The 26,057-nt window shown below is 37.8% G+C and overlaps 2 protein-coding genes across 2 annotated transcripts in view; both read right to left on the bottom strand.

Moving 5' to 3' along the window:
• The window catches only part of XK (X-linked Kx blood group antigen, Kell and VPS13A binding protein), a 45,470-nt gene extending 33,323 nt beyond the window's left edge, over nucleotides 1-12,147 (bottom strand). The window contains exons 1-2 of the mRNA XM_002831516.5: nucleotides 11,708-12,147; nucleotides 3,388-3,650 (exon numbers count right to left, since the gene is read on the bottom strand). Of these exons, the coding sequence (XP_002831562.1) occupies nucleotides 3,388-3,650; nucleotides 11,708-11,952 (508 nt within the window). The 5' untranslated portion in view covers nucleotides 11,953-12,147. The remainder of the gene's footprint in view (nucleotides 1-3,387; nucleotides 3,651-11,707) is intronic.
• A 1,315-nt stretch (nucleotides 12,148-13,462) lies between these two features.
• LANCL3 (LanC like family member 3) overlaps nucleotides 13,463-26,057 on the bottom strand; it is a 110,744-nt gene continuing 98,149 nt past the window's right edge. The window contains exon 5 of the mRNA XM_002831514.5: nucleotides 13,463-21,981. Coding sequence (XP_002831560.2) covers nucleotides 21,822-21,981 — 160 coding nt within the window. The 3' untranslated portion in view covers nucleotides 13,463-21,821. The remainder of the gene's footprint in view (nucleotides 21,982-26,057) is intronic.

The following is a 26,057-nucleotide window of genomic DNA, read 5'->3' as shown; positions in this document are numbered from 1 at the left end:
GAAAGAAAACTTCCCAATAGCATATGATTCCACTGATATGAAAGATTCATAATAGTCAAATCCATAGAGACAGGAAGTAGATTAGTAGGCTGCCAGGGGCTAGGGGCAGGGGAAATGAAGAGTGACTGTTAATGAATAGGGGACTTATTTTTGGTGTGATGAAAATGTTCTAAAACTAGACAGTGGTGATGATTGTATAACACTGTCAACATATTGAAACCTACTGAATTGTACACCCAAAGTAGTGAAATTTATGTTATTTGAATTATATTGCTATTGAAGAAAAACAATAACTCTCCAGTGACCATGTAGCTGGCTCTCCCTTCTCTCCCTCACAGCAAACTCTGCTAATGCCAAATCCATCAATGTTTGCTCAATGAGCACAGAATCAGAGAGAGAGGAGAGAGTTACAGAATTTGAATGCTGAATAGGGTCATGTTGTGATGGACTCTATGTCCTTCTGTCAAGAGGGACACATCTCTATTGGTCTGGACTGCATTTAGATGATGTGGCAGACACTGTCAGTTGCCTATTCATTTTCCATTCCTCTCACTATCTTAAGAGAACATGGTTTTGTTATGGGTGGCAATGGGCCCAACCACATGCAGGCCATGACTAGTCTAATCCAATGTTCTCAAAGTTTGCTGATAATAAAATCACCTGGAGCCCTTGTTTAAAGAACAAAAGGGAAATAAAAAGAAAAGACATAACCTTGGCTCCCATTCCAGACACAGCAAATCACAATTTCCAGAGATGAATCCTGGTAATCTATATATTTAACAAGCCCCCAGGTAACTCTAATCATCATCATCAGGGAAGTTTGAGGAATACTAGTCTAAGCCATTGGTGGCAAACATTCCTAGACCTGGCTTTCCTAGCATCCCTTTAAGCTAAATGACTGATAGTTCTGGTCAGAGACCTAAAGTCATTTCTGTTAGGGAGATTTCTGGAAAAGCTATAGTTTTTAATAAAAGGAGGAAGACAAAGTAAAGTCTATTAGGGAGATTTATGCAAAAGCTATATTCATTAATAAAAAGAGAAATATATCTACCCTTCCTTCTTCAGCCCTTCTTCCTATTTTGAATGTAGCTATGATGGTTGGAACTGCAGTAGCAACCCAAGCAAAAGGCCAATGGATTGGCAGGGACATCAACTTTGCCACTATTGGGCAGCTGAAATACTGTCAGCAACTGTCTACTTCCAATTTCCAGTTAGATAAGAAAAATAAATTCTAGGTTAACTTTACAGTTAGGTGTTTGTTCCTTGCACCAAATGCATTTCTAACCATATGACAGACACTACCAACATTTGCCTTTGTGACACACCCTAGACCGTGCTCCATTCATAAGGGTCTTACCCTTTCCGGGTGAGATATTCCTTCCTTACATATGTTAAGGCAGTGATTGGGGTTAGTCAAGACCTGCATAAATGGCAGCCATCTATCTTTTTAACAAGACCATGCTCACTTCCTTTTTCCATATCTATTTGATTTATCATTTAACTCTCAGAGGACTTCTGTTTTTCCAAGTTCTTTTGGGACATTTCAGATATCCCTTGTGACACTGACATTTTACAAGATAGATTTTATTTTTCCTGAACAGAATTATGTCTGAAAAATTATAACGAGGGTTGGCAAACTTTCTTTGTAAAAAGTTAGTAAATATTTTAGGCTTTGTGGACCACATTATGTTTATTGCAACTACTCAACTCTGTTGTTTTAGTTCCAAAACAGTCACAGACAATACATAAATGAAAGAGCAGGGCTGCGTTCCAATAGAACTTTATTGACAAAAACGGGCAGTGCCCAGATTAGGCCCATGGGATGTAGTCTGCCAACCCTTCAACTGTGAGACAATCTTCACTAAAAAAACTTGAGGAAAAAAATTGGATCTACCTCTAAAAATCAAATAGGCTATCATCACATCTGATTTCTTGCTGTATCCCTGCCACTTGGAAAAACAATAAACTGGGAAAAAGAGTATAGTGGCATGCAGCTTGGTCAAGACTCATTCCAGTTATAATTCCTTAGGGAACACGGATGTTGCTATATTCATTGAGCTTTTACTCCCTACCAGGTGTTGTGGAAAGTATTTACATATAAATGTTGATCCACTAAGGTTCAAGATCTCTACTTAAGATCCTGACTCATATTTTAAGAATCATAATCAGGCAACCTGGATAAGGGAGATGGCTCTAACATGTAAGTATCCTGTGACTCTGACACGAATTATTACCAGCCAGTCTAAAACACAGGCAGAAAGAGGATAAAACTGAGTGAAGTAAAATAAATATAAGTCTTTCTTATATTCAATGTTTTCTTACACATGTATTTTCTTAACTTAAGGCTTTTAAATCATTTTGTATACCGATAATAAAACTTACGATAATGGTTTTCGTTTACCCATAATATTAATACTTGGGAGGGGGTTGTTTCCACTTCTCATTTGTAGGCTTTTCGTTAAAATCTTGACTCTGATGCAAATAGTGTTTTTTTTTTAACTTAACCAAAATCTGCTCTTAATCTGATGATGTGAGAATAGCCCAAAGGTAGAACATTGTCTTGACTTATAAACTGATATACCTATTACAAGTCTAAGAAGACAGAAAAGTGGCCTTGTTCCATTATTCACCACAAAGTTGTTAAGCCAACTGTCTCAACTAGTTTAGAACTAGCACTGAAAGACAGAGTGAAATCCCAAGAGGAGCAGCCTCCAGTAGCTGTGTTTTCAGCCTCTGGTAAACTATATTTTCTAAAAATGGCCACAGTGGTATTTTTGGTCCCACATGATCTTCTAGAACTCTACCATTCCACAACAAGAGTCAGAGTTTGCTTCCCTCTCCTTTCCCTTGAATCTGGGCAGAACTCTGTGAGTATTTCAACAATGAGAAGGAAGCAGAAGTGATGTCCCACAACTCCCAAGCCTGGATCACAAAAGCTGATGTGGCTTCCATCTGGCCTTCCCTCATTCTTAGAACACTCATCCTTGGAAGCAGCTACCATGCTCTAAGGAAGCCCAAACTCACCCACACAGAGAAATCAAATGGAGAAGATATCAAACTCCCAGCAACAGCCGATATCAAAACATGTGAACAACAAGACATGTGAGTGAAGGAGCCTTGAATAGATTCTAGCCCCCTACCTTTGAGCCACCCTAGCTGATCCATAGTGGATCACAGATTAGGTAATCTTTCTGAGCCCTGCCTAGAATGCAGAGTCATAAGCAAAATAAACGTTGTTATTTTAACTGAGTTTTGAGCATAGTAACTAGAACACAGATTCAGAATTAAATGCACTTAAGAACAAATTTCCTTTGAAACAAAATAAACTGCATATTTTGCTTCTCATTTTGATACCCAAATGCAGGCAGAAATAAAAAATACACGTACTTCTTCCAACAGTGACATCCTGCTGCATGACACTTATGTACAGCTGTAGGGTCAGCTGGGGGGCTGAGCCCAAGAAAGCCTGGATCACCGACGCCCGGCTGAACGCTGATCGGTGGGTGATTAGTTTGCCTTCTGCCTGGCCCACCTCCTTCTCAATCTCCTCTGAGAGGCCATTTTTTGGCATTTGCCTCTTCTTGGTGATACTGACATAAGGCTCTTCATTGTTGCCTGACTGAAAGTAGATCCAGAAGACTTCAAAACACCTGAAAACAAATCAGGAAATCATAATAATTAGAGACAGACAGGATTTTGACTTTCCATGCTCATCCTACTTACCTTTAGCCTGATTCTTAAAGCCTTGACTTGGCTACTCTGAACTATAGTCACTCTTCTAAATCAACTACTCCAAGGACCAGTTCTCAGTATGCAGTCCTCTTGAGGCTTTCCAGCAGGCCAATGGGAATTGAATGAGAACCAAATGAAGAGGTAATACCAAAGGCCACTGAAGCAAGGAAATCTCTTAGAGAATGGAAAGTGGTTCCAGTTCCAGAGCCACAGAAAAAATGTGCAGTTTCCCTTCCTGACACATACTAGCTGTGTAGCCATAGCCGAGTCACCTACTATCCCCACCCCAGCACATTCCCTCCACTATAAAGCAGATATAATACTCACTTTGTCATATTGCTGTGAAAAATGGTGATAATATAGTGTGACTGCATGCATGCATGCACGCACACACGTGTGTGTGTTCCACATCCAAAAGATGCCCCAAACCACCCAAGTTAAAGCAGAAGCTATGGCTCAGAAATCCTCCAGCACAGGGCAGCTTGCCATCTAGCATTTCACTGGGAGACCACAACATGTTACCTATCTCTGTTTTCATAAGTCCTTACAGGGCGGGACTAAAGTCAGTCCCAGACTTAATCAGTGACTTTTCCAGACTGAGAGAATACCTGGCTTTTAAAATTTGGATTTCCTCTCTAGGTAAAAATATGGATGCTGAAGCGGGAAGAATACTGATGTATGTGATTAACTTTGAAGTACACACACACACACACACACGAATTGATAGATGGATAAATATGTGAAACAAAATGTTAATTGTAGAATCTAGGTGGTGAGTACTTGGGTGTTCACTATAGAATTCCTTAAACTTGTCTTCTGTGTGTTTGAAAATTTTCATAATAAAATTCTGGTTAAAAATGTGTTTTCCCTAGGAGTGAGAAAAATATTCATGGCCGTAGGTTTACAACTTGTTAAAGGACTTTTTGTCCCTCCTCTAACATGCACTTTTATAACAACCTTATGATGCTGCCAGAAGATTTTAATGGCTTAATCTATTTCACTGAATGTTTATGTTATAATGTTAACTTTATACTCTCACCCTGAGGCGACTACGGCAACTAGAATGTATTTATAATTTGAAATAATAAAATAAAGCTTGACGTAAGAGAGGAAATGCAGGAACCTTTCTGGTGAGTTCAAAGTGGACATATTTTGTGATTAATACCATTGTTCATTTGTTGCTAGGAGAAAGAAGGTGCATGGTGTGTGTGGGTGTGTGTGTGGGGGGGTTGATTTGTGTACGACATTTTGTCCCATGGGGTCAAGAACACTTTAATATATTACATGAAAACAATGTAAAACCACACAGACCAGTTTTTTCAGTTGGAAATAATGTCAATGAAGTTCAGGCCATGAGTTCAATCCCAAGCACGTCCAGTTGAATTTTCTCTGAAGGAAAACTCAAATTAATGACTGAGGACTGTATGAGGCCTAGAAACTTTACACTGTTGGACCACTGATCACATCAAAGATTAGAAAATAGAATGAACTGGCCAGGGGCAGTGGCTCACGCCTGTAATCCCAGCACTTTGGGAGGCTGAGGCAGGCGGATCACCTGAGGTCAGGAGTTTGAGACCAGTCTGGCCAACGTGGTGAAACCACATCTCTACTAAAAATTAAAAAATTAGCCAGGCATGGTGGTGCACCCTTGTAGTCTCACCTACTCGGGAGGCTGAGGCAGGAGAATTGCTTGAACACAGGAGGCGAAGATTGCGCCACTGCACGCCAGCCTGGGTGACAGAGCGAGACTCTGTCTCAAAAAAACAAACCAAAACAAAACAAAAACAGAATAAACTGATAATCATCTTTATTCTCAAATATGAGATGAATGCAGATGCGGTTTACTAAGTGCTGTGGGGAATGCAGACAGCTGGATACCCCTGCCTCATTTCGGGGCACTCACAATCTCAATGGGATAGTGGGACATATGCACAATAATAATAATAAATAACGAAAATTAATATTTATATAGCACTTTTAGTTATGACATATTTTATCACGTATGATCTCACTTAGAAGAAAACGTATTGCAACAATTTAAATCATAGCATTATGTATAATAGCAAAATGCTGGGAATACTCTAAAGTTCCCAAAAATGAAAGAATAATTAAATAAATCCTAATATATCAATTCAATGAAACATTATACATTCCTTAACATCAATGGTATAGAAGTACATATATCAATATATAAATTTTTTTTAAAAGACAGTCTCACTCTCTCACCGATGTTGGAGGGCAGTGGTGTGATCATAGCTCACTCAGCCTCCAACTGCTGGCCTAAAGGGACCCTCACTCCTGAGCCTCCTAAGTAGCTGAGACTCCAGATGCATGCTACTGTGCCCAGCTAATTTTATTTTTTGTGAGGAAACAGTCTCACTATGTTGACCAGGCTACGTATTTTTACCATATTTGGTAGGTGAAAGAAGCAAATTACAATAGAATCATATATTTTAAATTCCATTTTTTGTAAAAAGAAAATCACATATATAAAAAATATATACAGATTACACACACATACCCACACATACATATAAACAGTGAAATGTTTGAGCTGGCTCATACTGACTCAAGAGAGCAGACTGTTAAAATAGGAATTTTTTGAGCCAGTTGTTAAACAACTGGTAGCTTGATCAATCATGATGAGAATATACGCATTTGAGAAATCAGCAAACACTGAAAATCAGGGCTTGTTTTCCCCAACAGTTTACTAGCATACCATTATAAAAATATTAGTAAAGATATACAACAAAAACATTAGGAATTGTTCTGTCTGAGCAGTCAAATGAGAGCTTTTATTTTCCTCATTGTGCAAATCTGTTTTCTGCTCTTCTGTCATTTCAAAAAATGTTTTACTTGCATAATAAAATCAAGCTCAGAGTTTTGAAAGACTAAAACAAACAAATTAAATACCAGCATATGCTAAGAACTGAATGAACAAAATGAGGGTTCAGAGGAGAAAGTAATTGTCCTGATGCCAAGGAAGGGGCTATATGAAACTGGAAGCATTCTGCAGAATTGTAGACAAAGTAAAACTTCCATGATCATTTGATGGAAATGAAAGAAGGTCCTAAAGCTCAGGTGGAACCTCTTGTAAGCCACTGTTTTTTCCCAGGTGATACATTTGTATTAGCATAGAGTTTTACATGTAGTCATAGGTGTTTAATACATTTGTAAAAGGCCCCAAGACCTCCTGCCACTGTTGGTTAGGAAAACTGATAAGAAACAAACTACTATTCTTGGAATTCCGCAAGACTCATCTAATTACTCAAAATCTGTTCTTATTTTTTGGTTATCTTGAGAGGTCTAAATAAAGCCAGAAATTAGATACTTTTATCAAAATTGAATACTCAAGGTAGTTTTTCAGTATCATCTACACCAAGGGACAGCAAATTTTCTGTGAAGTATTTATAAAAAGGTAAATATTTTATGATTCACAGGCCATGGTCTCTGTTGCAACTGCTCAATTCTGTCTCTGCAGTGTGAAAGCAGTTGTAGCCAATATATAAACCAGTGAGCAAGGCTGTGTTCCAATAAAACTTTACCTACTAAAACAGGTGATGGGGGTATTAGGCCTGTGGGGTACAGTTTGCTTACCCCAATGTAGATAATCAGTAGGTTGATCCTTATTTTTTACTTTATCCCATTTTCAAGCATCATATATCCCATTTTTCAAGTATCATAGCAGAAGGAGCTTATTCCTTAGCTGAAATCATGCACGCTGATGTCAGCATAAATAATCTGTGGTACCAGAGACCCTAATTAAAATACTTTTTCCAAAGAAATACTATAATTTCCAATAAGCCACATTATCTTCACATGACACACATACTCTGTAAGCCTACACAAAACTCAAATTGGTTAAATAGAAAATGCTGCAAAACCTTAGAAAAGCCACTTGCTTAATCTCACTGAACCTCAATTCCTGGACTGTAAAAATAAGATAATGACAGTTAACTCACGGGGTTACATGGATGAAATTAAATACTGTGTGTAAAAACACCTTGCAAATGAAAAAAAAAATTCTCTTCAAATGTAGACTATTAATATTTTAAATTCTTTATAAAGTTTAATATAGAAAGATATACTATGGTGAATCATTTTGCAATGTTCTGGAAAGGTTTCGGGAACTTCTTAGCCTTTATTTTATAAGCTCAGATTTTTCATGTACCATTTTTTCCTCACTATACCAGTAATAAAAAAGAAATGAGGGGAATTCCTTGAACTTGTAACTCATTTATATTTATTCCTCCCAATTAATTTATAAAAATTAGCATAAATGTAAAAGAATGATAAACAGAATTTTAAAAATGTTTTTGTGTTTTAGGTAAGAGATCTTTTCCCTGCTCTGGTTTGCTAGAGTATCTATTATAATGCACAATAAGATTTTCCTTAAAATTATAAATAAATTCAAGGCATTATCCAAAGATCGTATCATTCAAACTCAGGCTTAATGTGAAAACAATCATAAAAACTGTAACTACCATTTTAAATACAAGACTGATACAAATGAAATATGGTGCTCTCCCTGTGCCTCCCTAAAGGAAATAAGGAGCAAAGCCTAGTTAGTAGTATTTAGCCCAGAATCATTAGTGTAATGTATTGCAGTTTAACTGGGCCATCGTGCTGCATGAACTCAAACGCAGCATCTACCTGGCAAAAACACGAGTTTGGCTAGTACTCATCCAAAGGCAAGAAGAGTTAAACTGTCAAAAAACAATTTAGAAATATTATTAAATCCAATCCATAAGGAAGGGGGTAAGAATCACCATGCCTCTCCTTTGTTTGAGGGAAATAATTTTTATCTTTATGTAAAGTTGATGTCTTAGAGTTAAAACAGAATCAAACAGTCAGCAGGAAGAAATTCCAGTAAGATATTAAGTCAGGCTAATACACAACAACAAACTGCTTTTCTTTTAATCTGGAAGCTAAGAGACTTGGAACCACATTTTGTATCTCAGCTCCAAGGTCATGGGTCCAATGTCTCCTTGAAATAAATCAGCTGCATTAGAATCAGTGACTCCTTGTTGATGGAAGGGGTTTGCCTGTTGTTTTGTTTTTCATCTTTTATTTTGTTTTTGCTCCAAGAAGACAATGGCCCATTCAGAACTTTCTGGAAATAGGTCTTTTTATAGTGTTGAAACTTTATATATAGCTGAGAAGTTATCTCTTCAAAGCACCAAAAGTTTTCTTTCCTTAATAAAGTTAAAATATTTTTACGGTAAAAACTGAAAAATATAGAAAAGCAGATAATTGTTTTATTATATAATTTTATATATTTTCCAGGATATTATCACTCATAACCCCACTATTCAGAAATTATTATTCTTAACATCTTGGTAGGTTTCCTTGAGTTCAGGTTTATACTTGTCATCCTGTTTTTATATATATTATGTCATTAGCTTTGTCTTGGGTTACTCTTCGTGTTTAGAAACACTTTAAATGGCAGCAATGATAGGGTATTATCATTTATTGGATTGCTAAGATGACCAAACTTTTTCTTAATTTAAAATGGAACTACTAATAGAATGTACTACACAGTCCTCTGCTTTCTCCCACTGAGCACAGGGAATATAATTAGCTCTTTTTAAGGAGCCTTGAGAACATAGTCTGAGGCCTCATTTTCCTCACCTACAAAATGGGGAAAATTACGTCTATGTCATGGTGAGTATTCAATGAATTGAGGCATGTAAGTACATATCAAACCATCTAGCACAAGAAGCTTTTGAGAAATGTCAGTTCCCCTTTTTCCTGTTACTCCACTTAAACATTATCTGTTTTCTTCTCACAGATAATGTTAAGAAATGATAAGGTCAGGCGCGGTGGCTCACGCTTGTGGTCCCAGCACTTCGGGAGGCCTAGGCGGGCGGATCACGAGGTCAAGAGATCGAGACCATCCTGGCTGGCATGGTGAAATCCCGTCTCTACTAAAAATACAAAAAAATAAAATTAGCCGGGGGTGGTGGCGGGCGCCTGTAGTCCCAGCTACTCAGGAGGCTGAGGCAGAAGAATGGCGTGAACCTGGGAAGCGGAGCTTGCAGTGAGCTGAGATCGCGCCACTGCACTCCAGCCTGGGCGACAGAGCAAGACTCCGTCTCAAAAAAAAAAAAAAAAAAAAGAAAGAAAGAAAGAAATGATAAGTGTCCCGCCCAAAGTCAGATCACACTTATTTTACTGAGCAAGAATACAGTCCAGACCACAGGGCTTAGCTGGCTAGGAAGGACTAACTCTCTCCTCACTAAATGGCTCCAGGTTGCAGGACTTTTAAAATTCCCCTCCCTCCCTTTCTTTTTCCCCAGACTCTTCCCCAGCTATCAGGAAGTCAGCAGCAACCTCCCACTCCTGCCACTGTACCTGTTTATTTTCCTTTCTAGGATTCTGCAGCTTCTGGAGGCTGAGAAATTTGTTCACCAAGTTTGCTGTGACTGTGTGCAAACTACAAGTCAGTAGTTTGTGTGTCAGCCGGAACAGTTTTCTTTAATATGAGGTGCAAAAATCTTGTGGCCAGGTGTGGTAGCTCATGCCTGTAATTCCAGCACTTTGGGAGGCCTGGGCAGGAGGATCATTTGAGCTCAGGAGTTCCTGACCATCCTGGGCAACATAGGGAGAACTTTAGGAGGCCCAGGCAGGAGGATCACTGGAGCTCAGGAGCTCGAGACCAGCCTGGGCAACATAGGGAGACTCTTTCTCTACAAAAAATACAAAAAAAAAAAAAAAGAAAAGAAAAGAAAAAAAGAAAATTAGCCAGGCATGATGGCGCTTGCCTGCAGTCCTAGCTACTCTGGAGACTGAGGCAGGAGTATCACTTGAGCCCAGGAGGTGGAGGATGCAATGAGCTATGATCTTGCTACTGCACTCCAGCCTGGCTGATAAGGCAAGACCTTGTCTCAAAAAAAAAAAAAAATTATAACTTTGTAAAATTTATCTTGCTCCTCAATGTGTGTGTGCGCGCGCGTGTGTGTGTGTGCGCACGCGTGTGTGTGTGTGTGTGAGAGAGAGAGAAAGACAGAGAGAGAGAGAGATTTCCTGGTAGGGCTAGCTGAATTTTCTGGCAGCTGAGGTGTCTCTCTGGCCTTTCCATCTCTTCAAATTCCTCTGTCGCCTATGTCTAAAATTCAGTGTTATAAAACTTATTTCTAATCCAAATGGACGGCCTTTGTTTTGCTTTTCCTATAGAGATGAAAGGTACTAAAACAACACATTTTAAACTCCTTAGATAAGCCAGTCTGTTTTATTACCATATATTTCTACTTGCTTTGTGTTAATAAAAATTAATTTCCAGAAATGTCACTAACAGTTTTTCTTTACTTAACACACAGCAAGTTTTGTTTTCATGGTGCATTGTGTACCAGCTTTAATGGCTACGTTTATAAGTTTGCCAGGGTTGGAAGACATTTCTAGAACCCCATATGTTTCCATATCCCATAATATTCGTAACGCCACCAAGAGAAAAGAATGGTGCATGGATTTCTTGACTTCCCTATGAGAATTAAATATTGTTAAAGCTTTTAGAACAGTGCTTGGCACACAGTAAGCTTCATGTGTTTGATAAATTAAAATTAAATCACCTGTACATGCTGTCCCCATAACCACAGCTTAGAACACACTTCCCAAGGGTTTGTGACCACACAAGCCAATTCTGTCAGAGCCTACTTGACCCCAGAGAAACCAATGTCTTTAATGAGGTTGAACCACAAGAAACTGCCATTTTTGTTGGTCAATTTCAGTTGAATGTTGGCTATTTCATTTGATGGAACCTAACAGGAATTCAGTGTGCCCCAACTTTATAACCATTATGCCATGATTCGTCGCATTCCTGACTGGAATAATGGGGCTGAGGGGCATGGCGGACCGGCTTGGGGCCCAGCCACCTGTCTCCACAGGAAAACCGCCTCCCTCCACTCGAGCAGGTGGGGAGATCAGGCCATAGGACCCGGGCTGCGGCCTAGGGCTGGCTCCGGGCTTCTGCACGCACCTGAAAAGGGGCCCAAGTTGCAGCAGGTGCAGCAGCAGTACGAGCGGGCGGTCGCGGCTGAGGTCGCGGTGTACGAAGAGGAGCGTGAGCTGCACGAGCGCGCAAGGCAGTAGCGAGAAAAGCAACGTCAGCGCCTGCCACATGCGGTCCCCGCCCGAGCGGTAGGTGCTGCTCAGGCTGAGCGCCGCCGTTGTCTCGGCCACGAACAGGAACACGGACGCCAGCACCGAGGCCGGGAATTTCATCTCCGCGCGTCAGCGGCGCTCACCGGGGACGGACGCAGTGGCGGCGGCTGTGTGGCTGTGGCGGCGGCGGCGGCGGCGGCCGTTGCTCGAGGGGCTCCCAGCATTCCCAGCCCCAAACTGCTCCCGCGCTCTGCGCAGCCCGCCGAGGGCACGCGGGCCCGGCCGACCGGCCTGGACTCTGGAGCTGGACCTGGGAGGGGGCTGCCGACCTGGCTGGGGTGGGGTGGGGTGGGGCGAGCTGCGCAGCCCCGCCGGGACACGCCCATGCGCTCCGTGCACCGCCTGCTCGCTCGCTCGCCAGTGCCGGCTGCGTCTCTGTGGTGACCGTCCCCTGGCGGGCCGCGAACCCGCGCCTTACGACGGCTCAGGCCGTGGCGCGGGAGCTCAAAAGGATACAGTTCGCCCTGCGGGCGTTGCGCGCAGCCTCTGGGTCCTAGAGTCCCTTGGGTCCTATCTTGGGAAACCGTTCACATCCCTTTGAAAAACTGCAACCACCCGGGCCCAGAATTGGAGTCCGGGCGCCTTTCTAGCCCAGTCTATTTTCTGGGCCGAGGAAACGCGTGATTCTTCAAAGGGCCAGCATTTCCGGTCTTTTAAAAATAACCAGACCACACATAGGCTTTTCAAAGTGCAAGTATATTGTCATGCACCCACCACGAAGTGGGAAAAGATTTCACTTTTCACTGTGCCATGTGAGCATGTCCCTTTGTCTTCCAAATACAGTGGTCTGAAGCATTGCTTCCAGTGGTGAAAAAGCGTCAAAGATCGTCTCTAGGAACCTATCCTTACCTCCCAGAAAAACTGCCTACAAAACGTATTCCTCTGTGACTGTAAGTAATTCAGGGCAACGATCATGGCCTAATAAGGAAGTCGTTTTTTTATTCCAAGACAGACCTTTGCTTATTGGTGTGCCAATACCAAGACTAACACAACTCCTTTTAGCCCATTGAACTTTCCACCATCTTCTTGATATCAGGATGTACTCAGCCCACCCCAGTCCCTCAGACCTCGATCAAGCCACTAAATCTCTCTAAAACTCAGGTTCCATAAAGGGATTAGACTTAAATAATTATAAGATCTCTTCCCCTGTTGAAATTGGGTGATTTCAATCTCTGGCATTTTTCTATTTAGGAAAATAATGTAAACACAAATAGAATGTAAAGATTCAAAAGGAATCAAACCAAAAAAAGGTACAGGGAGAGAACATGGTGGGCTGTTTTTCTGTTTTTTATGTGGCATGAGAAAATCCATTTATGAGTTAAGGGGCAGATTCAGCCAGCAGCTGAGAGGTAGCAGGCCCTTTCCCTAAAAGGATTACTAATGTCTATTTATAGAACCCAGAAGGCCACCATGTCCTGGGCCAAGATACATACACTGCCACAAATACAGAATCAGCAGCAACACTCCACAGAGTATTTGTGTAATGTTTTACTTGATATCGTGGTTAGCTTTAAAGGAAAAATTGGTAGCTTAGAATTATTAATCAGGACACTGAATATTTAGCATTAGATTTTATTTTAAGGCAAAGGATTATCACAGGTTTTACATTAAGTGTACTGTACATAAATGTATTATAACGAGGGGCAATAAGCCAATAAATAACATCGCTTTAAACACTATAAAGTCCAGTTTATAGCGAACTATTTTCTACAGTACAAAACGAATACAGAAAACATTTGGAAAGATCACAGTGTTTAGAACATTGTAACAGCAGTTGTAAAAACCATAAGGTGCATCTCTAAGCTTCTCACTCTATCTTGCTTATAAAGAGATTTCATTATACCATGCAGTGGGCTGTGAGCTAACTCCCACATGAAAGGGAAGCAATATCAACTGACTAGTACTGTCCCCTCCAGAACAACCAATAACAAAAGCTAAATTCTGATGAGCATTTGCAAGTTGATCCTTCTTAGTCTGCACACCAGCCAACTTGCTCACTCAGACTGCACACCAGCTAACTTGCTCCAGTGATCACGTCTTTCTGTATTATCATTTGCCATTTTGTCCTTGAGAATAATATATACCTTATAGCTTATGATTGCTAGTTTCCCTGTCAGACACCTCAATGGGTTTTGACTAAAGATTAATGTCATGTATTGCATTATACTTTTTCACTAGGACCAAAATACCCATTATTTTTTAACATATTATGTACATAATAATAGACTTATAGAAAGTGATGTTTTGGTATATTAATATGTAACATACCAGAATACTTGAGAATTTGGTTTTATTATAAAATACAGTAGTATGACATTTTGTGATATAGTAAAATATCTGGCAAAATATTCTACTCTAAATTTAGACCTAATTGCTGCAGATGTCTTTGAAAGAGCCTCAAAGTGCCCCTAAGGAAATATAACAATTAGCAGGAGGTCATATAACCTGTTATGGCAAAGACATTTTTAAAAAGCCTTTCATTTTGTGTCTGAGTCTTTCAAAATTTTACTTGTATACAACAGATAAGTGCTGTTTGATTTAGTGCTAATGGAAATTAGTAGGATTTTAAAGTAGTAACAACCAATCACTATTATTTGGTATTTTTTTATAATTTTATGTTTTTAACTCTGCATTTGTGCCAAGGCAAATATATTGCAAAGAGTACAATTTTATTAATAATACTAATTCTTTGATCAGTTCCTCAGAATTCAATAGTACTTTAAATAATAGTAGTTATTCATTCCTAGATACAATTTTGAAATAAGCAGTTATACTATATTGACAGAGTATTTCTTTGTACCTCCCCATAAGTAAGAAATTGCCCTAATGTGCAGTTTGTGAAATGTATCATTAGGAAGGTGAGCTTTGTTTTTTTCAATGATACAATTATATTTCTGTAAGTATTGTGATTTATGCCAGAAAAGCTTTTTGGAGCAGTAAATTCTATTTGCTGGGAAATATACATTCCAAAACTAACATGTGCTTGACCCAGTACATATTCCCCAGTATACGGCTTTGCAAAGTGCTCCCCCTAATAATTTGATTCTACGAAATCCATTTTTTAAAGTTTGTTAATTTAGAGCCATTGGATTAAAGATATTAAAATTCAGGCTTCCAAGAAGAGTTCCCCCAGATGTTCAAAGTTGAGAAAGGTGTACCTTTTTAAAGATTGGGCCGTCCTTCCTTAACAGATTCTAAAACCAAACTTTTGCACTTAGAATATTCCATTTCTACTGCTAGAGAGTCTATGTGCAACTCATGTTACATTTTGCATTTTCAAGAACATAGGGATTCTACTGCTGCTACAGTATTCAAAAGACATCTTTAATACTGAAATAGCAAAGTCCTAAAAAACAAAGACAAAACTGATGATCTAAATCAATCCACATGTTTGAATATATCTACATATAAGGGTTACCACATTCAATATGAACCAAATTCAGCAGCAGAATTAATTATATTGGTAACTGCCACTTAAGCATAGATTTTAAAATGAAACTTATGGGGACGACATCAGAGACCCCACTAAAACCAAGTTGCAAAAAGATCACTTGTTAAAGATTGACAGTAGTCAATTATAGTCTGTATCTTTAAAACTGACTGCTACGTCACAGCTACTTCATACATATTACTAGAACAGTACACATTAAAGCATGTACATTATAACCACACACAAAATATAAAAATAAAACATCAGCAAGAATTACATTACTTAAGAAACTGTATGTATTTGGTGTTTACACATATACACATTCAAATATCCCCCACCACACCCCCACATCTTTTTAGAGTGTTCATCATTTCTGAAAGAATAAGAGGAAGGTATATATTTCGGTACTTTCTGAAGATCTATGTCCAAGAGCAAGACTTTAAAGCCATCTGTTGGTTTCAATTTAGGAGGTGGTTGTTCTAGAACAAAAGAGATATTGTGTCTCTCGGGTGATTCTGAATACAAAGATAAATAGAAATGGGCCCCAAAAGGAGTGGAGAAAGAGAGGAAAACACAAAGTTTTTCTTATGGAGAGATACTTGTGGCAATTTCTAGGATTCTTATAGACACAGAACTCAACAACTAAACAACGTCAAACAGGTTTTTTTACCCAGGAGAGTTTTCTCAATCTTTAATATGTTAATGTACCATGTAATCTTCAAAAGGGGGTAAAATAATAAAACTTTCCTAACTTATTTAATCACAGAATAAATTTTTCCACAGGGCAGCTCATGGTACTGCTGGGCTGCATTGGGGAAATATTGCAACTCTCATGTAATAGGCAGGTTCTGTTTCCATTTTCTCCCATAACAACAAAGGAAGGTAGGAAGACTTTATCAATACTAGGAAACAGGAATGGGACTGTCCAATACAATAGCCAACTCACATGCAGCTCTTATACACTTGAAATGTGGCTACTTCGAGGCTGGAGATGTATAGTAAGTATAAAATACACACTGGAGTTTGAAGACTCAGTACAAAAATGTAAAATAGCTCATTCATGTTTTTATATTGATTGCATACTGAAATGCTATCATTTTGGATATATAAGGCTAAGTTGAATACATTATTAAAATTAATTTCATCTTTTTCTTTTTACCTTTTTGGTAGCTACTAGAAAATTTGAAAATTGCATATGTGGTTTGCATTCGTGGCTCACGTCACGATTCTAGCAGACACTGCTGCTGTATTTATGAAACTCATGGCTGTTATCTTCTACAGATGGTTACTAATGGCTTCAACCTAGCAGAAGTTTTAATAAGCTTAGTCAAGCTTAATAAATAAGTTTAATAAACTTAATCAACTTAGCTTGAACATATCCTTTCACTGAGATCTATCTAATAGCTAAATGTCGGCTTTTGATTCATATGTGATGTTGACTCTCCTTAAGTCAGTCTCATTCTTTTTCACTCAACTACTTACACACACACACACTCGCACACAGAGGGGTAAACTTTTTCCTACAGGGACTTAGAAAAACCGAAAGGGAAGCAAACAGGAAGACTTTGCAAACTGTTTTCATAACCCTGGGTAGTTAAGCCTTATGTATCTTTACCCCCTTCTCCCTCTTCTTCCTCAGTATTGGACAGGGAGAAGAAAGACAAAAAAAAGAGAGGATAGTCTGTTCTTTTGATCCACATAACTCACCAAACCCCGCAAGAACAAAAACATGGGTGATTTGGTTATTTTAATTAATTTTTTCAAATTCAGTTCAGAGGGGGTAATTAGCAGGTGCACAAAGGCAAAAGAAGATTCTGGGAATTCTGCAGATAAGTGACTTTGCCATTTGTGGAAGAGTCTAGATAAAAATGACAAGGTTCAATGATTCAAGGAAACAAAAACAAAACAAAACAAAAAACTCTAAAGGCATCATCCACCAGGCCTCGATTCATTAGTACTTTCAATTAAAGAAACAAGAAGAGAGATCACACCTCCAGTATGTGATTTATGATAATGGATGAGGGTAAAACATTTAATGTAGCATCAACTTTTTTTGTAACATTAAAAATAAAATTACCAGGTTTATTTATGGAGGGGAAGCAGGATAAATGCCACCACCACCCTATTCTCATGAATAGCCACACTCACTTGTGATCTGACTACTAGGCCCAACTTCTGTTGCTGCTGACCTTGAGGTTGTCTGCCCTTCTGTCCAAAGGGTAATCTAGCTGTATTGAGGCTGGAACTCTTAGCTAAGAACAGACATGGATGGAAGAGATAAGGAGAAAATCTGCCCTCCCAGGCGAAAGGAGGTCACAGGATAGAGCAGATACAGGAAAATACATATCACAATGAACTACAATATTTAAAGAGGAGAAGAAGGAGAAGTTGGTGAATCAGGGGTGGTCCTGGGTTAGAGGTCCCAGAAAGCAATAAAACTCATGGGTAAGAATGGACTGGTTCTTTACAGTGTTAAACATGCGTCCACAACTCACTTTGAGATACTGAGCTTCAGCAAGCTTCCCCTCACCCACCCCTTTGCCTGCCTTCTCATTTGCTTTCCTTGCCAAATTTATACCAGTATTACACGGGCTCGGCAAATTTGAGGCTCAGTCATTTAGCTATTAATTTGGGACAGTGCTGAATAAATAGCCCAGGTCCCCAAAGGAAGGCCTAATATGCAATAGAGAGTATATTTTGATCACTATATGTCACGTGGTTCTGAGACTTGAATTAAAGTGCAGATCAAACTCACCCCAGAATTACTTTATTTTCCAGTTCATTTTCTCTCTACAGACCTGGCTTGCCTGCTCCTTTTCTTGAGTTATTGGCACTGTAATCCTTTGTTCTCAGCAAGCAAAATAAATATTTGCATTAAAAGGAGCTTCTGAGCTAAATCAGTCTATTTCCATGTAGTAAGTCTTGGTGAATCAGAACCTTCTGAGGCAAAGTGCTGTGCTCAGGACTGGTAGTAGAATATAAAAAAATGTACACTTGGTTTTTATCCATCTAGTGACCCAGACCTCAAGCACTACATCCACATATAGAGATTCTATTTGGTTGAAATTCTTATTGGAAGTCATAACTGGACATGATTTTTCTGTGTATATAGTGGGTAAAATATAACATCCCTTTTAAATATGTAAAGTATCTGCACATTAAAAAACTCACTTATATCCATTTTATCATTGACAACTTTTATAACAACCTTGTGAAGTAGACAGGGTGAATATTATTATTACTACAGTGGCCCCTAAAAGTGGCAGAGCAAGACTTTGAGATTTCCAGCACAGGGCTCTTTGCACCACTAATGGTTCTCCTTTTAATTGTGTGTTCATTTAACATGGCTAGAAATCACAAACCCATTTGTTTCATTGAAATTACTGAGATTTGCTCTTTCAAATTTGAAACAATTTCAGTATTACCATGATTAAAATCTTAATATGTCAAAAAAAAGTTAAAGAAATAAGCTGCCACTGGAAGAGATGCAATTTAGCACAGACCAAGAAAATGACTGTTTCTCGAGTTATCAGTAAGCAAATACTGTTATCTTAATAGCATAGTCAACTACCTAAAGAAGCACAGGGAAATATACTCTATCAAACCCCTGTTCTACTCAGTTATCAAGTTGCAAGTGGAAGTAAAAGACTACAAACTGATGACTGAAACAGGCTTGGGCAAAATAAAAATGTATAATATTTTGGGGTGTGTGTGGAAGAGATGGTACGTAATTACATTAATGAAACAAAATATACAGAGTTGTAATGGTTTCCAAAATGTCTTGCTATCAAAGTATAATGCAGTCTCCCCATTATTGAGAGACTATTTCAATGTATCCTCAAACATTTCCACTATTACCTTCAGGGTTTATAATTGCTCATGCTGTGTATAGTAAATAATATTAAAGTCATACTAGTGGTGGTGAAAATGCCCCTGTAGCCTTTAAGAGACAACAGGCTTAAGTACTACATTAAAAATGCTACCACAGAGAAGGGGGGCAAGTTGGATAATTAAATAAGAAGTAACATGCCACACTTTCCTACAGCAAAATGTAAGAATCTTTTTCCCCTTCTTGGAAAAATAATATAGAAGAGGACCTTCCAAAATCTATAATTCTTTCAGGAAAATGAAAAGTTTCATCAACATGTTTAAGTGCCAAACAAGCCTATTGTTGTTTCTAATTTACCAAAATGTCATTTCATAAAGACAATACTCAAACATGGTCTTTGCTTAGATTTGACACACAAATCATAATGGTTAGCACATCATCATCAGACCTATCAGAACTTAAAAGGGCAGATAGGCCCGAAAGTGGTCTTGTTTTTCTGAAGTTACTAGAGATGGAACTGATATGATAATGAGCTAGAGTATCAGTTCTGAGTGCTTTAGGTTTCAGGTCTCAAGGATGAATGTGAAAGGAACAGCAAATGGAAACAGAAGGTAGCTTTGAGGGAAAGGTTATTTTGTTCACTATTGTATCCCCAGATTCTGGTCTAGAATACTGAATAAATAAACTTAGAAAGTGAAACCCTGGGTTTGAATCCTTGTTTTGTCCTTTTCTAGCTGTGAGACTTTGGAGCATTTACCAAACACATCTTGAGGGGTTCTTGGACGATAAAAACCGCATGTGTTCCATAAAGCTCTGTATATAGGATGGTTATTATATTCAGCCTATATGAAAGAACTTCTAGACCCAATGTGGGGAGTCATCTGAAAGCTGCTATTTATGTGGTATCACCCCAAACTGAGCATTTTCACTGATGAACAACTGAGGCCAATTTGATATGGTTATATCTGAGGATGTACAAATGAAACAGGAAGCTTAAAAGATGTATGCATTTCAAAATCATTTTGTCCTACTTTATTGCAATAAGTGCAAACATACACAGTCATAAAATACACAAAGATAGTTGTTACCTTTCTTTGGTCAGATCCTTTGAGAATGTTATGAATGCTAGAGATCCTTGTCCCCTCAAAATGAACACACACACACAAACAAACTGGTCCATACACATACACACACCAACATACTTGTAGGTTTGCTTTTTAGGCAACAGAGCATTCCCTAACTCGTTCTAAAGTCTATGATTCAAGTTAAGAATTACTGAAATAAAGAATAAGTATTTGGATTTACATGGGAATAGATATGGAATACCCACCATACACACACACACACACACAATATATCCAACTATTTAATGACTATTTAAATAAGTCTTATACAGTACACAATTTCCTAGTCAATCTGATATATGCAATTGCCACTGACAAAATTCTAGGAAAAGGGTCAACTTATGCTCTGCATAATGAAGTGACAGATGCTCCTATAGTGTTCTGCAAACCACTATTTGCTTGAAGCAGTTTCACAACTTCTATGTGTTTACAGCAGGGTTGAATTTGATATGACAACTTGGCTCAATGAGTATTACAGCCAATTTCTAGTGGACCCTGTATCTTGGAAGGTAAGGTAACCAACCACAGAATTCACTCATCTCTTCATTTAATACTATAAAATGGAGTAAAATTATTTCCACAATCACTGGTGACTTCCTCAGCCTGTCTGCCTGTCCCAAAGGCAGAAATGACACATCTTTGTAGTGGTTCCCCGATCTTTGAAATTAGTGATATTTACCAAGAGTATATTTTATAGTTTAGCTAATAGCTCCATCAAGATTATGTACATAGAGGCATTTTAAAAATTATTAACAATAGACAATACACAGTTCACACTTCCTATCGAGAAAAACACTTTACAGCAACACTTGCTATAGTATAAGTTTACTAGCTTATAAATTTTGCTATTCTAATTGAGCTTTGAGGAAAAAAAAGGAACCAGGAAAAGAGATGTTCTAAGGCCTAAGAAAACTTCAAATTTTAGTATCTGAACTAAGCTATGATATGATTTCTTTAAATTGCCCAGGGTAATGAAAAAAAATAGAGATTCATATGCAAATATCTTTACTCAGTAAAAACCATAAATTTCAATAAGTATAAGCACAGGACAACCAAGAGTTTATTTTTATACTTCAGCAACCTGACAATTCATCCCTCATAGCAGTTTTCAGCTGGGCAATTATTTTAATTTTTTATTGCCTTTATTTCTGAATTTAAGGGTAGAGGGCACACACAAATGGTCAAATTCTCATTCAGATTGCAAAGGTATTAGCGTATTTTTTGTCATAGTCCACACTTGCAGTTTGGTTTTCTATGTCATAACTGAAAACAGATCATTTCTCTTTCCCCTTTTCCTATGATCCCTTGTTTCACATCTACTCCCTGACACATGAAATCTCTGCAGTTTTGAGATGAGTTGTGGTATCTTTATTTCGCAGATGCTTTCTCAAATCTGGCATCATGTTTCTTTCACCTGCCTGATTCCTTCCTTCTGGTGGCAATGTTAAGGCTCATGGTTGCGATACCATTGAATGTGGCTTATGTGGAAACTGCCTCGGCTTGGCTCAGGGGATCTCTGCAGGGCCACAGTGGAAGATGGAGCCTTCTAAACAAAGACGCTGAAGAGTGGGAATTCAGCCTGACTGGGCTGCAGCAGGTCAATCAGAAAGCACACTGTCCCAGAGAAGCCTTCATACAAGCTGTATATACTTTCAAGGACCCGAGAACCGGCCTTGAATTCCTCAGTAAATAAGAATTGAGCAAACCTAAGAGAAGAAGAAAATATGAACAGTTTAACATGAGTGTTTCCATATTATGGACCTTGGGTTGCTTCTTCCTCTTCTATTAAAGTTTTAGCATAATTTTCTTTCCAGAATTATATAATTAAGTATTTTTAAGAAACACATTTTCTCTGTTTAAAAAAAAGAAGATCTATTATATAACTGTGTATGTTTCACAACAAATTATGCTGGCAAGCAAATCCAACTATTCTTAGAGTTTGCAAAGCAAAGCAGTTTGGAATTTTCAAGGATTTCATTCTTTCTGTCATCCAGTAATTAAAGTAAAAACAGACAGATAAATTGCTCTACTTTTATTTATCTTGAAAAGAAGGAAAGTGATACGTGACTGTTCCTTTAAAAAAGTAAATATGCTGTGTTTCTGCAGACATATTACTTCTGAGCTGGGTTTTCGTTTATATGTGACAAAAAGCAGAGACTGTAAAAATAAATGGGCAAGATTTTATACAATCTGTGCTGTGAGCAAACAAAGGAATAAGATGAATAGGAAAAGGCAGCAACCCTTCACAATGATAACATCAAATAACAAACGCAGCTACAAGACAGATTATTTTTGAGACATTCACCTGAAATTAAATCACAGGCCTCTAAATTCCCTATGAAAGACCTTTTTTTTTAAACCCATATTTGCCACAAATATTATTCAGATTATTTTTAACAAGTAATATTTTTACAGTAGTTTACAGCTTCCAAAGTGCCGTTACCTACATCATCTTTTTTTACTGACTTGTTCTACTCATTCCCATCAAGAACACAAATAATCACCAATTCAGAGGCTGGAGTTCACAGTTTGGTAAGGCCCAAGCGCTGATACTGTCATAAATTTAGGTTACTGCTACTACATAGGGGGTCTTACAAAGGGTAATTATTTATTTGATTTTTTTAGGGCTCTTGGAATTACATACAGCAATTTAAATTAGCAGAAAACAGATTGTAATTATATTTGTTACAATTTTTCTATAACTGTTTTCCTGAATATGAAATGATTCTAAAACGGAATTTAAAATTTTAAACAGTAGACTATTGATGCATTGTAAGAGTTACTTCTAAATTTGTAATAACATAGCCAGCATCATGATATAGCTTCAGTTGGGCTCCTCAGAAAAAAAGTTTTCAAGTGTATAAAATAAGCCACACAGGATTCCAAAGGAAAATAATTATATTAAAACACAACAAAAATTTTAAAGCCAAATTTGTGATATAATAACATATATATTATTTGCTAACACATTAAATGCCAAGGTACAATAGTGGATTTAGTAACTGCTAGCATTTCTGCATATTGTAAAATGAAGATTTTACAATATCTGCAACAAGAGTAATATGACATGAGAATATCTATGAATTCTATTGTTTGCAAAGTCACAGCTACTAATACTTCTGTGACTTATTACCTACATTCAGAAAAGAAGGAAATGTTACATTTAAGTTTGAGATACAATCTCTTTGTCAAGCAAACTCACAAATCCTAGATTAAGAACCCCTGGTATAGTAGAAAAAGCAAGGGCTTTGGAAGTGAGATACACAGATTTGATAATTTCATGTTGTATGACTTTTGGCAAATTTCTCAATTTGACTTTAAAATGGTGAAGTTGCAGAACTGGATAGTGTTATATGTAAAGGTAAAGGATATTATATATCAGGTTCTGAGAATATAGCAAGCATTCAATAAATAGGAAATATTGCTTTTTACATAAACATATAATAAAAGAAGATTTATAAAACAAAAAGATGATTTATAAAATCATAGTATAAAAGAAACCCACAATGTTGCTAGCTCTTCTTCTGACCTTTCCCCCATGCACTCATTTATTTGTTGCATTATTACATGTTATTAAAGTATATATGATTTGGTATCCTGTATTTTTTTCACTTAAAAATATGCTAAATATTTTTCTATGCTTTTCAAAATAATTTCTAAATGATACATAGCAACTTAAAATAGTACCAGCAATGTCTGAGAGTAGCAGTTTCATTGTATTCTGACCTGTATTATGTGTTATTATTTGTGAAAAATGTTTCAAAAATCTATCCAGTCACCGGTGCAAAATTAAACAAATTTTTTTCTAAAATGTTCTCAGTCAAAATAGAAGTCAGCATGCTAATTACAGGACTAAAAAGAATAGAAGACACAATAAAATATGAAAACATTTCATATCAAAACCCATTGATTATGACCAAAACTGAATGCAGAAGAAAATTCATAGATCTGTGAGTTACCATTATTATTAATAAAATGATGGAATGCTTTCTAATTAAGCATGTATAAACTCTAGAACATAACAAAATAAAAGGAAGTAAAAGTGGAAAACAAAAGAGAAAAACAAAAAAAATTAATAAGCAAAACCAGGAGCCAGTTCCTTGAAAGGATTAACAAGACAGAAAAAACACTGGTGCAGCTCACCAGGAAGGAAAAGCATTAGAAATCACAAAGGGCACATAGCCTCAGATATAGGAAATTAAAAATATTATGGAACTATATGATTAGAACTCCATGTCAAATATTTGAAAATTCATAAGAACTAGATGGTCTTATAGAAATACATGCACTACCAAAAAGAAGAGGTAGAAAACCCGAGTGATTGAATAAGCATAAAAGAAAATTAAGAAGTTGTCAAATATTTTTCTGCAGCCATAAAATCCTACTGTATGTTAAAAAATAATAGGTGACAACCAAGTGACATTCATTTTAGGGAGGTACATATTTTTTTAACATGCAATTGTTAAAGTATGCCCCTAGCCAACAGACAAAATGGGCTCCCCATGGTAAACTGAGGTGCTCCAAGTTAAAACAGAACCAGGCAGCTATGGCTGGGTGAGGGAGTGATCATGTACTCTGTGTTCTGAGAAAGACGTTGTAAAAGCATCACAGGACCTTTCTCCAAACCAGTTTCTGTTGGGAGTGCCAAGATATGCCAGCCCTCCACCTGCCATTTGGAAGAAACAGGTGACAGAGACTTCTGGTTTTGAGCTTGGAAAGTAACTAATCAGATCACACCTAAGCCAAACAATCAGAGTCACCCGCCATGGCCAATCAGGGCTCAGCTGCACTGACCAATCGGAACTGAGATTCAATCCTTCATTTGCATAAAAGGACCTGACCCTGGGCAGGCAACTTTGCTATAAAACCCAGCCCTGAAAGGCTGCTTCATTTTACACCACAGGCTGTGTATCCTCTGTTTGCAAACTGTTCACTGGAATAGTCTCTTTCCTACACAGTCCGTTTCAGAGAACTTTTGTTCACACAATGCCCAAACAATACTCAGATATTACCTCCACATTTCCAGTCTTCTACCTGCTAGTGAGAAATGTAAGTTGTCTAAATAGACCTGGACCCTAAATCTTATAACCAAGACTCTGTAAACTAGGGCTGGCCTCCCAGAAAATACTTAACGGGTACAAAGTTCATTGAGTGATGGATACCCTAAAGCCCTGACTTCACCACTATGTAATCTATCCAAATAACAAAATTACACTTGAATCCCATACATTTACACAAATTTTAAAAAATTAAAATATTAAAAATTACAAAAAAGAAAATAGAGAGGTTGTTCTGATCCCTTTTAATACACTTTATAGGGAATAAATGAATTTCATTCATTTCTGATGAAATTTAGCCCAAAGGTGAAATCCCACTAGCCTAGATGATATCCAAAATTACTTTCTTTTTCTATATTTGGGAAACAACAGGTCTGGCTTCCACCTAAAGAGATTAAGAAACCATGAATCAATTATATTAACAGATTTCCTAAACAACAGAGCTTCAAATCGAAGACTTACATAAGTTAGTATTTGCCCTTCAGTGCATTCACGTAAATATCACAAAAAATAATTTATGTTTTCTAAACATTAAATATTAGATAAGTTGACTTGGGAAGGCCTTTCTGAGAAAATGACTTTTGAGTGAAAGTCTGACTGAAATGGGGGAGCTAGGAGATATATGTAGAAAGTGAGCATTACAGGTGGAGGGAACCAAAACTTCCAAGGTCTTGAGGTGGAGTGTACCTGGCATCCTAATGGAATCACAAGGAAGCCACAGTGGT

This window comes from Pongo abelii, chromosome X (assembly GCF_028885655.2).
Source record: "Pongo abelii isolate AG06213 chromosome X, NHGRI_mPonAbe1-v2.0_pri, whole genome shotgun sequence".
Classification (NCBI taxonomy): domain Eukaryota; kingdom Metazoa; phylum Chordata; class Mammalia; order Primates; family Hominidae; genus Pongo; species Pongo abelii.
This window is presented reverse-complemented; position numbering and strand designations above follow the sequence as displayed.